This window comes from Alligator mississippiensis, chromosome 1, assembly GCF_030867095.1.
Source record: "Alligator mississippiensis isolate rAllMis1 chromosome 1, rAllMis1, whole genome shotgun sequence".
Classification (NCBI taxonomy): domain Eukaryota; kingdom Metazoa; phylum Chordata; order Crocodylia; family Alligatoridae; genus Alligator; species Alligator mississippiensis.
The window spans coordinates 319107338-319125435 of NC_081824.1; the positions used below are offsets into that span (position 1 = coordinate 319107338).

Below are 18098 nucleotides of genomic sequence, written 5' to 3' on the forward strand. Positions count from 1 at the left end.
CCCTGTTTCTGTTTCCCTGCTCATTCCCATCATGAAATTCATTGTGGATCCCAGTTTGAGAAATTCTGGTATACTATAAAATAAAGTTCTAGTATAATTTTTTTGTGTTGCTAATTGGTACATAGATTATGATCCAGTTAAACAACAAGGAAATACTGATTTTCATAAATATACATGTACTGTCATTTCTAGGCTTTTATAAGGTTCCTTGTTACTGTAATAGCAGAGTGCCTGTAGTGCTGGTTTGCCTTAGAGCTATTCTGTATATCCTACTGCTGAGTGGCAGTAATTGGAAATAATGAAATGCTTTTGGGCCCACACAAAGACAGCAACATTCTGTTTGATTAGGTAGAAATAAGCAAGTAATAATGTAGTTATTGATTATTGAGTTTTGTAGAAAGAGTCAAGTTCTACAGTAGAGTGGGCACATCTACATGTGCCCTTTAATGAGCAATAGACTATTTTACTATGCATTAAAGCATCTCGTAAAAAAGTGACATTATGCTAACGTGCAGTAAAATAGTCTCCTGCTTATTAAGCATCACTAAAAAAGCATGCAAATGGGATACTGTACATTTGCACAGCCTAAAACCCATTAATTTAGTACCTTACATCGGAGATACTTAAGTGCATATTAATGAATGTGTAGATGCGTCTGCTGATTAATAAAGGGGGAAACATCTTTTTATAACTTATCATCTGTATGTTTGTTTACATATATGCACATATCGGGACATAAAAACCAAAGTACAGAAATTCCAAATAATTTTGGTAATGTATTTGTCCCTGTTTGATAAATTGTAACATCTTCAACTGCATTGTATAACATTGTTCAAGACCCAACATAGTTTAATTTCTTAAAGGAGACGTAACTATGTTTTAATGCAGACTTCCTCAGCAGCTACTAAAGAGAAGTTAAGTAGATATTGATCATTGATTCTTGCTGTATTTTCCTTCTTTGTAAATTCAGTTTCATTCATATGTTAAATGCTTCTCCTTTGTTTATCATTTTTGGCATTTGACTCTGATTTGGAATAATTCAGTTTTTCAGTTACAGGTTAGTTGTTTTATCAGCATTTGGAAGAAAGCAACTGCTAATCATATCACCAAATTGTGAGATGAAAATTGGCTATTTATGCAATTAATTAAATAGAAGTGACACTAATTTAAAGAAAAAATGTTTTTTTCATAATGCTACTTGAAAAACATCACTTTTCCCATGAAAATTAAAAAAAAATAAATTTAAAAGTAGATTGTGTCTATTTTTATGTACAGGTTGTATATATTTTTAAGTGTCTTCCTGATGACTGGGTTGTTTTAGAAACAGTGATCACCTGCTATATTAAAGCTCTAACTAGCAAATTCACAGTTTTTGTGTTTTGTTTTTTTAACAGCTTTAAGAAACTGGCGTAATTTGCAAAAAGATGGTTAGGTCTAGATCCAGATCACCAAGGTGGAAACAGAGGTAACTTTTTAACTTTATTATGTTTGTTTATGTAAAGGTATGTTATAAAACATAAGAATTCACAAAAGAGTTCTAAAATTTCTGGGACAAGAGAAAGAAAGAGGAAATGATAGCTAAAAAATAAATTTCAAGCAGAATGGTTTACAAAACCTGTAATTTTGTAATGCATAATATATTTTTTCCAAAGTAAGGTGGTTCCATAAATTGATTTTTTTTTTTTTTTTTTTTTCATAATATGAAAGGTGGAGGTAAATCTTGATTACCACTAAGAGTACCTTCAGGAGATTTCCATTTTCTTTCTCTTACTTGATTAACAAATCAGCACTGATGCACTGTATCATCATAGTTTGTTTGGTAGGTTATACTAGCATTTAAAAAGTGATTTACTTGCTTAGTGGTTTGAGATTTCCCTGATGAGGAGTGGGCTGAGGCACATGCCATCAGTTTTTCAGCTGTTGTAACCCATTATGGTTATGCAGATACTTTCCAAAATGGGTTTTCTGTCCTGAGTCTAAAGTCAGGGTTCAGGAATTCATCTGCTAATTGACAATAAATTATGCCATTGCTTAGTGAATAGTCACTGAGAAGGATTTCTTTGAATCTGTTTGTATTTATTCAAGTGTTTTATCAAGGTTTTCAAGTTTATCAGGTTTGCAGTGAATAGTTGGTAACTAATTAGTTTGAATGCAAACTGCTTTCCTTTGGGCTTGCTTCCTGGTCTTATGGTTCTCGTATCTGATGAAGCAGGATGAGCAAAAGCTTATGCCTCTTTGAAGCCCTCAGTCTTTAAGGTGTTGCCCGGCCCTGACTTCTTCCTGACTTCAGACTGATATTGTTACTCTCTGATTCTTTTGAGTGACCTTTTTTTTAATTGGCCTTTAACCAATTAATCTCTGGGGGCTCTGAACAGCTCTACATTAACCTTTTTGGGACATTTTATGAAAGATTGATTCCAAACTTAATTCAACGTGCTCACTTCACATGTTATATTTTACATAAGGTATTACATAATGCATTTATTTCAATGGCTAAGTGCCATTTTATTTTGTCATGAGATGCACAGTATTTGAATGTTCAGTTGTCTGAATTTACTATTCTGGTGCAGTATTTTTATTCAATTTCACAATAGAGGATCAGGAGAAATAATATTCACAGGAATAATATTATTGATCTACTTGGCTCTCGTGACACCAGCAATTACCTCCCATTAACAGTAACCTTACGAAGTGTATTTCCCCAGCATGGTCCATTACCTTATGAGATTTGGTCTGGGGACTGGTCTCCCACCCCTGACTGAATTACATCTCTCAGAGCACAGTGTGGTATCCTCTGAGTGTCTGGGGATCTAATGGGAGAGGTAGAAGATGTTATATGAATGTCTGAAATAAAGAATCCACCCAATTAAATGTGTTGGGTTTTTTTTTCTCCCCTTTTGTAAGTTTTCAGAGTTTATTCAAATTTGCCTTTTTCCATGACTTTTCTGACTGATGTGATCTGTGGAAATTGTAACTTTTAATATGTTAGCTTGTGTATAAATTTTGAACTGTATAGTTGCATTAAAACCATGCGTGTTGCTTCTGTACAGAATATATTCTTACTTGAATGTATATATATACCTATCAATTTTATTGTAATGCTTAAAATAGGATAATCTTTTTTGCCTTACATAGGTCCTTATCGCCAGCATTTAGAAGTCCAGAACACCATAGGCAAAGGCATGCTCATATTAATTACAACTGTGAATATAAGGGCTTTAGGAGGGACCTGAAGAAATCTATGCCTTGGAGAGCAGAAGATGGAAAATATGGACAAAGCAATTCTAGATTTGCACCTAATGGGAATAACCACCACAGGATTTATGAACATAGGTCACCTTCACCAAGTCTAAAAAGAATTCCTTTAGAAGATGCATATAGTCATAAACCCTATAGAACACATTCATCAGAAAGGAATGAAAGCAACAGGAGATACCAGTTACCACCCAAATACTCAGAAATAGTATACAAAGAACATGATCGACCTTTTTACTCGCACAAAATGGAAGATAGATATGTGCCTGAGCACTACAGAGTCACTGGAAATGAAAAAGGAATGAAACCTTTTTATAGACCATTAGGGGATTCTTGTAAATTTGAAAGAAAATGGTATGAAGATGACTTGAGGCACCAGAGGCTACATGAAGACAAGTATGGTCAGTCACCTAGAAGAGTTTCTGAAGAATTTACAGCAAGGAGCTCTTTACAGAAGAGGTATAGGAATACAATAATTAAACCTGGGTAATGTGGCTTAAGGCCTCAAGTGAGAGTCTGTTTTCGTTGTAGTTGAAGATTTCCACCTTGAAAGGCATATGCCAGTTTGTAGTTTAGTTGTGGGTGACTGGTGTTAGTGGAGTATGTATCTTTTAAGTAAATCATGTTACTGGCTAAGTTATAAAAGGATAATTTCCCTCTTAAGAGCCCCTGCACTTCTGTACGTTGGCTGGAGGGATTATGGGTTAACTTCCCACACAGTCCGCATATAAGGCCGTGCTGTCCAACATTCTTCACATATAAGTTCTCACTTTCTTCTCTAGTGCAAGTGTAAATTGCTTTATGTCAACACAGGTATCCTGAGGATCGGGATTACAGAGAATATGGGCACACGTCTAAAAGGGCTAAAGAAATGGAGAGGTATGACGGTGGAGAAGTAAGAAATCCCAAGTGGAAGGATGATCGTTCTTTTCCACTCTACCAAGAAAAGGAGGAACAAAGAACCCTTGGTCCCCAAGTTCATCGGCCTGCTGAAAGGGAGTACACAGAGAGTTCTGTTATGAAGACAGCATATGAATATAGTCACAAACGTCATAGACAGCCAGATGGGGAAAAATCATTTTCAGATGATAGAGCTCAGAAGTATGTAAAGCAGGAAGACCAAAAATATAATTCTTCTAAGGGTGCTCGGGATAGCAAAGAGCTAGATTATTTTAGTGGTGGAAGAGTGAGACAGACTGAAGAGGGGCATATTGAAGTACCCATTAAATATAGCTCAAAGAAAGGCTGCAATGCATGTGCTAACTCTTACAAAAGTGATGTTGATCTGAGACCCTTTAACAAACAGAAGGAAAGAGTAAGGAAAGAAGGGGATTTCAGGAAAAAAGTAGATTCTTCCAATAGCCAGCATGATACACATCATACAGTTTCAGATACGAAAATGTCAGAGGTCAACTCTAGGAGGGAGCGGCTCACAATCAAAGTGGATATGAAGAAAATGGTGAACAAGTCCAGGTATTGTTTTTTCTTTCTCGTTCATTCTTCTTCTATTTTACAGTTTATGAGTATTGGAGAAACTAATTTTGTTTTAAAGGTGACAGGGCTACAGTTAGGTGTTGAGGTTTTTTGAAATGCAAACACAGTGACTTGTCAGTACTGGGAAGTTAGTCTATTCCAATAAAAATAAAGCGCTGTATAATTATACAGGTGTGGCAAAAAGTGGAAAACGTAGATAAGCCTGGCAGAAATACCTATTTAACAGGTTTCCCTAAGTTGTTCTTTCTCAGAGTTGCGCTTGTGAGGAAATAGGTTTGTACATTCTTTTGGAAGGGCAATTTAGGGTGGGTTTCTTTGTTAACTTCAATGGGAGCTACTGCCTAACTTCTTTTCACTTGGAAAATCTATAAAACCTTGTATATTTTGAGAGTCAAAATTCAATAAAGCTATCTCACAATATTCTATATTCATGTGTTGTACCAATTACTTCTGAGACAGTACATGATCATGGATAGATTTATATTTTTTGAAGTTCTGAAGAAGCTGAAAATTGAATTAACTGACAATGCATGAAAACATATAATTATAACCAGCTACTATGCCGAAGGGCTAGAAAATAGTAGTTATGGTATTTTTTTTCTTTTTAAAAATAAGTTAGAAATGATCATAGAACTTACAAACTATACAGACCTACTTTAGTACCAGGTAAGATGGAAGAAAAGTTTATATAAAAAAAAAGAAATGAATATTGGTTGGAGGAGATGCACAGTTATGGTTTGGATTGGAGGAGACTTTGGGGTCATCAAGTTTCTAGCTATTGCAAGTACCATATCATATAGTCCCTTCACTAAAACCGATCCTGCTCTGTTTTAAAAATAACTTAAGTTTTTCTTGCACCAAAAGCAGACAGAGTTTCTTACTTAGTCATGACAAATAATTAGTTTACTCATGAAAATTAGTCTTGCAGTATTGCTTCCTTCCTTAATTGTTTTTTTTACATATTATTCTCTTTGAAATCTGTAATAAAACAGAAAGTTGTGAAGACTGGAAAGAACCCTATTTACTGATGAGAACCAGCATGAGAAACTGAGGGGGAGTAGGGAGCTTTGGAGGCAGTGGCTGTGGTACTTGGATTGCTGGTTGCACATCTCCTGAGTTGCAGTACAGTAAGGAGTCTGAGACTGGATGTCTTAATCATTTTGCTTTTGTCCTGTTAGAGACATGCACAGTGGAAATGGAAATATTTTACAGACTGAAGAAATCACAGAATTGATTGTTAGTCTTTCATATTCAGGAGGCTATATTTTGTATCTGTAGAAGTTAGTTACTTTTCTTTTTGGATGAAAACTTAAATTTGACAGAAGTTGGTGACTTAGGCTTAATTCATTTCCTGTTTATCAGTGGCAAAAAAGTAGATTTTTTCAAGATCTCAGCTACAGCTACATAAATATGCGTTCTGTTTCAGACTCTGTTTTTGAAAAGCAAGAATAATAAAAACCTTATTTAGAATTAGCTGTGTACGCAGAATGCTTAAATATATCATTCATTTTCTGTTTTTCTCAGTGACTAAATCTTTCATTGTACTGGGTATTAGAAGAAAAATTAATTTAGAGGTAATATCTTTTAAAGTAGCCTTTAAAAGGAAATGTAACAGGTCTACTTATAATTACTAAAATTTATTGGTAAAGATCTACCAAATATTTATTTTTCCCTTGTATGTCAAACAAGCTGATCATTCTGAAAAAAACCCAAAGCTATTCACTGCAGTGGTCCATCAGAAGACTTTAAATGCTAGATCATTGTTTGAGGGTATGGAGATATAGCCAGCTACCACCCAGAATCACTCCTTAAAGTCTGTAGTTATGACAGTTTTTCTGGATACCTGTTTTGCTGTGTATGTATTTTATTTTATTTCTGTGTTCATTACATACTTTTAAAATCTATAAAAGTGTGATCTATACATCAGAAACTCATTAAAATAAGACTTGTAAAAATGTTGTCTTATGATAAACAAAGCCTGCCTGCTACTCTCTTCCTGGCCACCCATATCCCTTCGGTGGAGTTTCATTTAAAATATGTAAGGACTTTGTTATTTCATTCCATCTTTCCAATTATGACCCTTTTTTTAAATTTTCTATGATTCTAATTTTTATTTTTATTTTTTTTTAGAATATTTAAATGTTTTATTCTCTTTGCAAATTTATTTTAGGGCTGCTTCTAGCCATACCACAGAGAGGCAGATGTCACATGACCTGGTTGCAGTTGGCAGAAAAAATGAAAATTTTCATCCAGTCTTTGAGCACATGGAATCTGTGCCACAGAATGTTGAAAATAACCCATCAAGAGAATTTACTCAGGAAATAATTATGATAATCCATCAAGTTAAAGGTAATGATATTTACTGTTTTGACACAAGTTAGGAACGTGATGAATTAAATATGTTGGGATTCAGCAAAATACCACTGTTTTGCTCAGTGTGAATCATGCAAGACAAGTGAAGCATTGTGAGTCATGTCAGTAGTGTAGAGTGACTGAAAAGTCAGGCAGGTGGACAGAAGGTGTCTGATCGGTATTGTCCTTAAGAGCCAAAAGTTGGACCTCAATCCTGTGAGATGATCTAGGTGAGCAACACTTCTGCATTGTGTAGAATTCTGTTGATCTCAGTGACAGAGTACATGGCTCAGTTTGGAGCTTTGGGTCTATTTGTTGTCCTGGAGAGTTTGGTACTTCTCATACCATATCTGTTGAGACCAAAAGGAAGAGATCTGCTATGGAATTGAGTCAAAGTTGAGTATAAGCAATGTGTATTTGCTACTTTCAGTTTTCAGATCTGTTTTATTGTTGGCTGCCTTAAAGTGCATGTGAAAACCAATAGGAACTAGTATTTAAAGTCTTACTGATAAAGCTACTAAATCCTTATGTTTCTTGAGATTAATAAAAAATTAAATGTGATTTAAATACTAAAGTTCTAATATGGCTAGAGCATAGTGTGTTAACTGTGTTCTTTCATCTGTGTAAATTGAGTTTCAAGTAGAAATTATTTTAACTTAATCTCATGTCAGATGGTCTCTTCTTACATTTGATCTTTTAGTAGTAGTACTTGTAGTTGTGCAGTTGCAGTGTTAAGGATAAAGTGAACACATTTGAATTTAATATTTCTCTACAGCAAATTATTTTACATCCTGTGACCTAACATTGCATGAACGCTTCTCCAGAATTCAAGATAAACCAGTTGCAAACCTAAATGAAGTCAAAATGCATTCAGATCCAGAAATTCACAGGTAATCAATACATTTCTTTCTAGTTAATATTGAACAAAGTAGCTAGAAGTTTTGTTATATGTGCAGTTTAATGAGCTTGAAAAGCAAATAAACAGAATTTTTAACCATTTAATGGAACTGTAAATTTTATAGCATGCAACTCTGTAATTGTCAGAAGCATTACCATGTTGGCCATGGTTGTTAGAAGAGAAAAATCAGATAATTCTTTAACTTCAGTATATTCATTATTAATTCATTATTATCATGTTTACTTATTATGCTAGGAGAATTGATATGTCTTTGGCAGAACTTCAGAGTAAACGAGCTGTGCCATGTGAATCTGGACAGGTATGTTATTTTTTTGCTTGGAAAAATAGTTTAACTGGTATACTTGGCAAAGTCTTTGAAAGTCAGTCTCACCTCCATCCTTGGCAAAGTCTTTGAAAAAATGATCAAGGCTCACATTTGCGAGAGCCCGGCAGGAAAAATTATGCTGAGGGGAAACCAGCACAAGTTCGTAGCGGGCAGATCATGCCTGACTAATCTAGTCTCTTTTTATGACCAGGTTACGAAACGCCTGGAGACAGGAGTAGGGGTGGATGTCGTATACTTAGACTTCAGGAAGGCCTTCGATACAGTATCCCACCCCATACTGGTGAACAAGTTAAGAGGCTGTGACTTGGATGACTGCACAGTCCGGTGGGTGGCGAATTGGATAGAGGGTCGTACCCAGAGAGTCGTAGTGGATGGGTCGGTATCGACCTGGAAGGGTGTGGGCAGTGGGGTCCCGCAGGGCTCTGTCCTTGGACCGATACTCTTCAATATCTTCATCAGCGACTTGGACGAGGGAGTGAAGTGTACTCTGTCCAAGTTTGCGGATGACACAAAACTGTGGGGGGAAGTGGACACACCGGAGGGCAGGGAACAACTACAGGCTGACCTGGACAGGTTGGACCTATGGGCAGAAAACAACAGAATGCAGTTCAACAAGGAGAAATGCAAAGTGCTGCACCTAGGGAGGAAAAATGTCCAGCATACCTACTGCCTAGGAAATGACCTGCTTGGAGGCATGGAAGCAGAAAGGGATCTTGGAGTCCTAGTGGACTCCAAGATGAACATGAGTCGTCAGGGTGACGAAGTCATCAGAAAAGCTAATGGCGCTTTATCGTGCATCAGCAGATGCATGACGAACAGAACCAAAGTGATACTTCCCCTCTATCGGGCTCTGGTCAGACTGCAGTTGGAACACTGCATGCAATTTTGGGCGCCGCATTTCAAGAGGGATGTGGATAACCTGGAGAGGGTCTAGAGAAGGGCCACATGTATGGTTAAGGGCTTGCAGGCCAAACCCTATGAGGAGAGACTAGGGCACCTGGACCTCTTCAGCCTCCACAAGAGAAGGTTGAGAGGTGACCTTGTGGCTGCCTATAAGTTCATCACGGGGGCACAGAAGGGAATTGGTGAGGTTTTATTCACCAAGGCGCCCCCGGGGGTTACAAGAAATAATGGCCACAAGCTAGCAGAGAGCAGATTTAGACTGGACATTAGGAAGAACTTCTTCACAGTTCGAGTGGCCAGGGTCTGGAACGGGCTCCCAAGGGAGGTGGTACTCTCCCCTACCCTGGGGGTCTTCAAGAGGAAGTTGGATAGGCATCTAGCTGAGGTCATCTGAACCCAGCACTCTTTCCTGCCTATGCAGGGGGTCGGACTCGATGACCTATTGAGGTCCCTTCTGACCCTAACATCTATGAATCTATACATAAGTAATAACCTGCTATTCTTTTTTATGATAAAATTCTGACTCATCCCTAAAAATCCCATCTGTTTACAAATTTTGAAACTACAAGTGATTTTACTCTTCTTTAAAAAATATTGTTTAAATTAATTCAGGCAGTTTTAGAACTGAATTTTGATGAGCCAGGTATAATAAACATCCCTGTTTTCTTGCTGAACAAGCAAGTACTCTTCACTAGTTGAAGTATTTCAGTGGCCATGTTATGACTTGGACCCAGATCTGTTTTAAAGCACATGCTGTGTGGATCTGACTTTCCTTATGGAGGTCATGAAAATCTTTATCCTTCCCCTAAACCGGATAACAGCGTTTTTTTAGGCAGCGCTAATGCAGTGACGCATAAGGTGCATAAATGCTTGGGAAAAGGCTATCAGCCTAGCCAGGAATTTTTTGACAAATACTTTTATTGGGCAGTCCCCCCATCAAAACCAAAACTTGTCACTTTGATGGAACTTCAATTTGGCAAGGCTTTGAAGGACTGGGATGGAATTTTGGTTCAAGATTGGAGAAGGAGAGACTATCCCAGAGTACTCTGATGGTTGGAACACTGTACCAGGATGTAGAAGAAAAGGTTTTGTCTAGCTGCTTTTCCAAATTTGGAGGAGGGACCTGACTGTGAGATGCTTCCATTCCAGATGAGTACTATAACTACCAGATTGGAGGCTACTTTAGAGGTCTCTTTCTCTCCTGTTGAGTTTTATAATTTGATTATTGATTAGAACAAGGACTTAAACCTGGGGGGGGGGGTCTCTTTAGACATGTGTTTTTTAGCATTACCGGCGCTACAAAAATAGAGCACTGTGAAGGATGTTCAGACACAATGGGTTCATCTACATGAGATGCTAAATGTGCAGTAGACTAATTCTACTGTGCATTAGTGCAGCAAGCAAAAAACATGCTAATGTGCAGTAGAATTAGTTTGTTACGCATTAGCATCACAAAAAAAAATGTGGTGGCGCTACTATACAGTAGCACTGATTATGATGCATTAAATCAGTACCTGTTGTTATAGGTACTACACTTAATGCGCTGTAATTATGGTTCATTAATGAAAGTTTAGATGTGTTGCTCTCAGTCCACCAGTTGGTGTGTTATAGAGTTAACAGAGAGGCAGGTTCTCTTGTCAAAGTGGTAAGGGGTTGCTCCTCTGCTCCTCTTCCCTCCTCCACCTCAAGGGAGGAAAGCCTGTCAGTGAACCTGATCAGTGAGAGCCTGCCCTCTCCCCCACCAGGGAAAGGTAACTATTGGGCAATCTGTCAGTACTTGAGTGGGTAGCATTGGCCTCTGACAACACCACTAGTCCATGCTGCTGTGGAAAGCAAAGCTGCGCTGCCCAGGTCCTCCTTCCTTTCCTCCTGCCTTGGAGGGGTCGGGCATGTGGGAGACGGACCTAGAGACCACCTGTGGCACTACATGTAACTGTTCAGTCATTACATACACTGAGTGCCCTGACTAAAGTTTGCTCTGGCCCAGGGCACATTTGAGTACATACTCCTGTTGTGAAGGAAATTGAAGTCTTGGTTACATCTTTATGTGGAGTAGGAACATTTTTAACTCATGAAAATTACTAGGGAACTGGAAGACCATTCTTGCTTAGGTGAGCCAGTGTGGCTTTGATCCCCAGAATAAGATGCAAACAGAAGAAGAAACTTTTGGCGTTTTGTATTAAATAGTCGGCTTGGCCCCCTTGTATCTAAAACTCTGAGTCACCTGTTAAGAAGTACTTGGCTCTTTCTCCAAACAGTGAAAGGAGCCTACTCGGAGCCTCCTGAGTCCTCTGTTTTTTTCAGAAAGGAGATAGAGATGGAAGTTTCTAAGCAGCACTTGGAAAGCAACCTTCTGGTGTCAAGCATCATGTTATGTTACCTTTAAAGGCAGCTGCCTCTGCCCAGTTCACCTACCTGAGTTGAAGCTTGTTCTGTCCTTGGAGCCACCTGGAATTTCTCTTGAACATGTCTTGAAAAATGATGTCTCAGCTTCTTTGGGGTCTGTTTTCTAACCTGTGTCTGCAAATAAGTTGCTCATTTGAGAGTGCAGGCCCAAGGTCTTTTACTTAAGTACTCAGCCTACCTTCTGAGAATTCCTGCTGCTTGTTAATTTCCAGTAGCATAGCTCTGGAGGTTGCAACTTTTTTAAGAATGGCAGCCCACTTATGAGTAACTGGAGTTTGTGAATATTCTGTCTGCAGCTGTTCATGGAACCTCCTTCCCTGTCATTGTAGAATTTTGTAATTGGGTAAATGAAAAAGAGGACAGTTGCAGGACTGGACTGATGTAACCTTAGCTCTGAGTTCTCTCCCCCCTATCCTCAGGGGGTTAAACAGCCTTAAAATGGTTATGCTAGTGCAGGGGATAGACCCCAGTTTCCAGTGTTACCTTGAAGTCGGCTTGTTTGTTCTGAATAGTCCAGTTGCTGTTACCTGCCAGGTCTCCTAAGGTGCCTTATCATTTACTTATTTTGAGAGAGAATTTTCATTCTGTTTCTTAGACAGTTGTACGAGTTCTAGAAGATCCAAATGATCTACGTCATGATATAGAAAGAAGGAGAAAAGAAAGGCTGCTGAATGAAGATGAGCGAACGTTTCACATAAATGATGTAAATAAAAGGTAAGTGACCCTTTGCAAATGTATCTGCTTGCCTAAGTCTGAAGTAGAACATGGGGTTCATCAGATATTTTGTTGTTGTTCTAAAGATTTATCCGCAGTGGGAATCGTGCATGCTACAGTTGCTTCTGTAAGTCTGACCCCTGTCTTAGATGTCAAATTCCATTAAAATCTATGAATGCTCCTAGAACTAACTTTGTAGCAACAAAGAACTATCTTGAAATTGATACCACTTCTAGTAGTAATTTAATTTCAGTTTTTGCTAAAAGATGCAATAAAAATAGTTGTTATATCTAATTTTTGCTAAACTCATATTTTAAGATTATACATAATACCTGTTTAAACAAAAGTAAAGCAGAACATAGTATATGATGATGCAAAAATAGATCAAATGAAGCAGTGGACAAGTAGTATGACAGGAATTGTATTTAATTTTTGGCCTTTATTCTTTGTGCAAATAATGTAAATCAACCTAGGGAGTATAGGACAGTCTCTGAATTGTTAGAGAGAAGCCATATTGGTTTTGGCTTTTGTTGTGATTAATTTTCCTCTTATTTCTTCAAAGAACTAATGAGACCATAAGTTGTTAATTTTAAGTCATTTTTTCTTCTTCTCACAATAACATATTCTGTTTGAATGTGGCGTCCAACGCCACCTGCCCACAACAACTCCAGATCTTATTCAAATGAATTGCAGTCCAGTAAAGGCCACTTGTTGTATATAGTTGTGTACCATGGATAGGTAGATTTCTAGGTCAAAAGAGTGCTTTATTAATCTTTGAAAAAGGGAAAGTTTGAGAGTCTCTGTCTGACTGCCTAAATGGTGTAATTTTCAATTCTTAAATTTCTTTTTTTTTTTTTTTTCAATATAGGGAAAACGTTGGGTCAGTGATTTCCAGTGCATATCCCAAGCCATTTGTCTAGAAGAGATTATAGAGCAGGGAGTGGCGACGTTTTTGGGCAGAGTGCCAAAACTGCCTGTGACTTCAACTTGTAAGGTGTTGGTGTGCCAGAAGCAGACAGCAGGGGAGCTATGAGGGGCCCAATCCTTGTGGCAGCACAGACGCAACCACAGCCCCTTCCCCACCGTCTGCTTGAAGGTGTGTATGCACCTGCTGCCAGCAATGAGCCAGGCCAGGGCTCTGCGGACCCCAGTGCAGACTGCCTGCAACAGGTGGCCTGGTCTCTAAGTGGGCCCCTGCCACCCACCACAGAGCCAGGGCTGCTCGCAGTAGGTAGCAGGGAGACTGTGAGCAGCTGCACTGGTATCCACGGAGCCCCAGCCTGGTTCATTGCTAGGGGCAGGTGAGTGGTGGGAAAAGGACTGGGGCTGTGTTGCCACAACAAAGGTCAGGCCCCTCACAGCTCTCCTGCCATCTGCCCTGAGGCACATGTGCGAAGCAAAATGCTTTCATGTGCCACACCGTGGCATACGTGCTGGGGCTTACTGACCCCTGTTTTAAATGTTGTTTAGCCATCCAAACAAGGATTTATGTGGAAAAGCAGGGCAGGGAGCTTCTAAAATGCACTTTTAAGGTATCTGATAGGCATACCTGAAATAATTTTAATCCAATAATTTAAATTTCTAAATTGAGCTCAAGTGCTCATATTAATCAGTCCCTTTCAGAGCACGTTAGCTTCTCTCCCCCCCCCCCCCCCCCCCCCCGATGTAGACAGAGATAAAAGCTAACTTTATAAAGTGATTAGAGGTCTTTTCAATTTTATTTTTTTTATATAATAAAACCTTGGGGTCAGCACCCCATAAACCTGCTTTGTACAATAAAATGGACTCTACCTTTATCTGTATACACTTTTAGTGCTGCCAGTACTGACTTTCTGCCTGTCTCATTGTATAAAGATAAAACTTCACCCAAGGTTTGTTCTGTCCTAGTGCTTACATTTTCAATATAGTTATTCCAACTTAGATTTTTAAATAGATACCGAGGCACTTAAAAGAAGATTCCACCTATAACTTTTCCTGTGAAAACCAAACTCGTTTCTTCTTTTTGTTATAAACCGTCCCCCAGCTCTGCAATATCTTGGCTTTAGCCATCTTGATTTTCAAGCCACCTGAGATGTAATACTGCTAAAAAGCATCTAATACCCTTCAGAGGCCTGGTTGGAATTGTGACATTAATAATGTGTCATCTGCATATTGCAAGACAGGAAAAGGATTGTTCAGTATCATGCATGTGTGGAATTGATTTTTCTTTAGCATGCATTTTAAGTCATTCAAGAATAGATCAACAAGGAGCAGAGCAAGCAAACATCCTGTCTTAGTTGAGAAATGATTGAATAGGGCACAATCCTGTGATGCAACCTAGATCCTGTATTTGAATAGTAAATTGCAGTTTGCAGTTAATTCTAAGGGAATTAAAATTCTAACATCCATTGATGTTATGGCCAGTTTCTTCCATATTTTTAATCTGTATATAGAGTCAAAAACTCACTTTAGATTTATGAAGGCTCACTTTTAATAAAGGTGAGTAAACTGCAGTATACCTCATTTACATCCATTGTTCCTATTAGCCAGGCTGTTGTAAGGAAGAGGAAATAAACTCCAGATCTTATTTTTATTTTTTTTATCATTTTAGAATTCCTCCTTCTGTACTGTAAAATCCTTGTGGAATTTCCCAGTTCACTAAATTACTTCTGTGAAGTCACTGTCTGAAATTCCTTCAAAGACCCAGAAAATTCCAAGAAAGGCTTCTTTTTTTTTTTTTTTTCTTAAAGACTGGTGTGTTCTTGCAGTGCCATGCACCTGCACCTTAATTAGCAATAATATTGAACACATACATTTCTCCTTACCTCAGTTTGCCTAGTTCATCTTTACTTCATTTTAAAATCAGCTGAATATAGATTGAATGACCTCTTCTACAGAAGAAATAGATGGGGGAGAACCTGCCAAAATAGAACATTTCTTTGTTATAGAGCTTGATGTAATGCTATCTTGTTTCATGGCAGTGGTGGATAATTTTAGATTTGAAGTTTATTAAATGGGAAAGAGAGAATATTTAATGATAAGTAAATTAACTTGTGGTCTTGGAGCTGTGTGCTCAGACTTCAGTAAGGGGTGAGGGAATTAATTTTCCTAAACTACAGTTTAGGCCCACACTGTTATTACATTGCCCTTATAAATAGAAATAAGAATTTTTCTGGGACATTGTACAAAGCACCCTATGAAATTTAACTGGTTTGACTTGCTGCTGTTGGAGTCTCATTGAAGATACCACAGCGGGTGTAGTTGGCACTCATTTAATAAGTATTTTCAAACAATAAGGACCTTACTATAAATGTAGTGAAATATGGATGCTAAATATCTTGCAGTGTTACCTTTCTTAAAAGGAGATGGCCAATTTAAATAGTCCCCAAAATATATCTTGATTCTTGGCAGTTGCTTTTCATTGTAAATCTTTTTCTTATAAAAATATTGATACTTCTGTGTTTTTGATATATTAATTAAGAAGATATGTAGCTTAAGTAATGTGGCTGATTCAGGTGTGAACCTGAAACATGCAAGGGGCTTGTAGTATTATTTTATGTACAGCATTGTCTTTTTAATTTTTTGAAAAATCGCAACATTTTTAGTGTTTTTATTTAGAAGACTATTTAGTGGTGCCTATGCTGTCTTCATTACTGGAGTAAATGAGTTGTTTTTTTTTTAAATAGTGATGCAGGTTTAAATGTTTGAAACAGCTTTTTTAATTGAAACTTTGTAGATGATGAAAGAATAAAACCGAAATTTCAAGTCCTATAAAAGTAAGAAACGGGTTTTGTGCAGGATCTAGAAAAGAAGTGTTTTGTCCTTTTGTAATGTCTGTCTTGCCTTGTGCGCCTCTGCTAGTTTTGGTGATATGGATCTTAAGGATTGTTTCATCCATGCAGAATTTCTTCTTAAGTTCATTTGATTTTTAAAGCTAGAAGAGATGTAGATTGTCTAATATGACTTCTAGTTTAGCAGTGGCCAAAATTGGATTTCACAGTTCCACTTTCAGAAATTATTCTTGTCTCCTTATTAAGGATATCTTGCATACCTTGTGACCAGTATGTGAACACCTGAGGTTTGTATCTCTCAATCAGTGGGGCTTGTACTTGTAAATAGCTGGGTTTTTTAAAAACAACCTGCCCCTGTGTATAAAGAGAGACTATGGCTGTCCTGTGTACAGAATGTGGTTTGAGGAATACTGCTGGTGACTCTTTTTGGCTCCATGTGCATAGATTACTGTGACTTGAACAGCTAAAACCTTTATTTTTTATTAGAGTTGTAACACACAAATTGTTGCTGGACAGCCACACAAGTTCAACTATAGTATATTTCAGCCAGCAGAGGGCAACCTTAAGCAATTTTTAAAATCACTGAATTGTTTGTTGTGGATTACCATGGTGAGGATTCCAAAAAGCAAAAATGTACCTGCTGGTTTATTGTCTATAAATTATTTTAAATAATTGTATGTAATTTTGCTTTCAGCAAAACCAGGCCACTAGTGATTTGTCAATTAATGTGCCAGTTTAATATTTTTCTTAATACTTTATTCTTGGTGTCTTTTAAAGCACAGGTAATTTTTATAATAGCATAGTTTTGAAATAGTGCTGGCTTAGATGTATTTTTTTTTTATTGCCTTTTGTTCAGGAACAACCAGAGCTGCAGCTTTTTGAAATTACGGAACTCCCAAATTGATGGATTCCAAAAGCCTATAAGGTTCCTAAAACCACCTTTCAGGAAATTTATTAGGAAGCCTCACATAGTAAGTTAAAATGATACAGTTCCATTTCCTTAGCTTTTGTTCTATTTTTCTTGTGCTCCATATTTAAAAACTTGCTGTGTTGGCTGGGCAGACATGAATTTTAAGTTTCGCTGCCTCACATTGTTTCAGAAGATCATTCACTGTCTTAATGTTTGTCTCTTTAAATTTGCATCTAAACAGGACTAAGATTGTATTGACTGTAAATAACTACTGCATCTGAACTGCCTTAAGTTGCTGTGGTTTAGTTTACAAAAGCATTTAGGCTTGTATGAGTCATGCTGTCACAAACTTGGTTCTTCTGTTGCTGGATGCCTCTGTGGTACTTGGGGGGAAAAAACAAAAAGAAAAGTGGGAAGTTGTTTAAACCTGCCAAAGATATGTTAATTTTGGGTAGGAACACTGATGTAGGCTTACAGTGATTGGATCTTTCTGATTCTAGTGGAGGTCCATTTCCACATCTCACTTGAGGTAACAATAGGAAATTCTGAGTACTTATTTTTATTTCAGTAGCTCAGAAGGAATCGTGAATTGGAAATCAGGATTGCTAGTAGCCTTACTACAGAATTGAAGTATCGCACTGTCCTGTACCTAATAAAATGCTCCCATCTGATGTACCAATTATATGGGTTTGTTATTGTCCGACTCTGAAGTCAAATGCAAAAGTTTTGGGGAACCACACTCTGAAAGGTAGATGAAGGGTCTGTTCACCAACACAAATTGATTAAATATGCATTTTGTTTAAGTTCATTTCCTACTACAGAGACTTTTTCTCTTTCAGTGAACAAAACCACAAATTCCTGAAAATGCCCAAGGAAAAGGAAGTTGGAGCATAGAAATGATCAAACATGCTTATAATCTGTTTTTGTAGATGTATGATGATAAACTCCAGTTAATCTAATTTAGATTCTAGATCTCCTGGTGGGTACAGAGTAAGTAAAAGAAAATAGACTGCAGATTTGTCTGAATTGTGGTCTTTTAAAGATTAGAGT

At 37.6% G+C, this 18098-nt stretch overlaps 1 protein-coding gene across 4 annotated transcripts in view; it reads left to right on the top strand.

The window, feature by feature from the left end:
- BCLAF3 (BCLAF1 and THRAP3 family member 3) overlaps positions 1–18098 on the top strand; it is a 54141-nt gene that overhangs the window by 9665 nt on the left and 26378 nt on the right. For all 4 annotated transcript variants that reach the window (XM_006266295.4, XM_019495031.2, XM_019495032.2 and 1 more), the window contains exons 2-9: positions 1395–1465; positions 3136–3714; positions 4069–4728; positions 6920–7098; positions 7877–7991; positions 8255–8318; positions 12250–12368; positions 16995–17109. In XM_006266295.4, coding sequence (XP_006266357.1) covers positions 1425–1465; positions 3136–3714; positions 4069–4728; positions 6920–7098; positions 7877–7991; positions 8255–8318; positions 12250–12368; positions 16995–17109 — 1872 coding nt within the window. In that variant the 5' untranslated portion in view covers positions 1395–1424. The remainder of the gene's footprint in view (positions 1–1394; positions 1466–3135; positions 3715–4068; positions 4729–6919; positions 7099–7876; positions 7992–8254; positions 8319–12249; positions 12369–16994; positions 17110–18098) is intronic.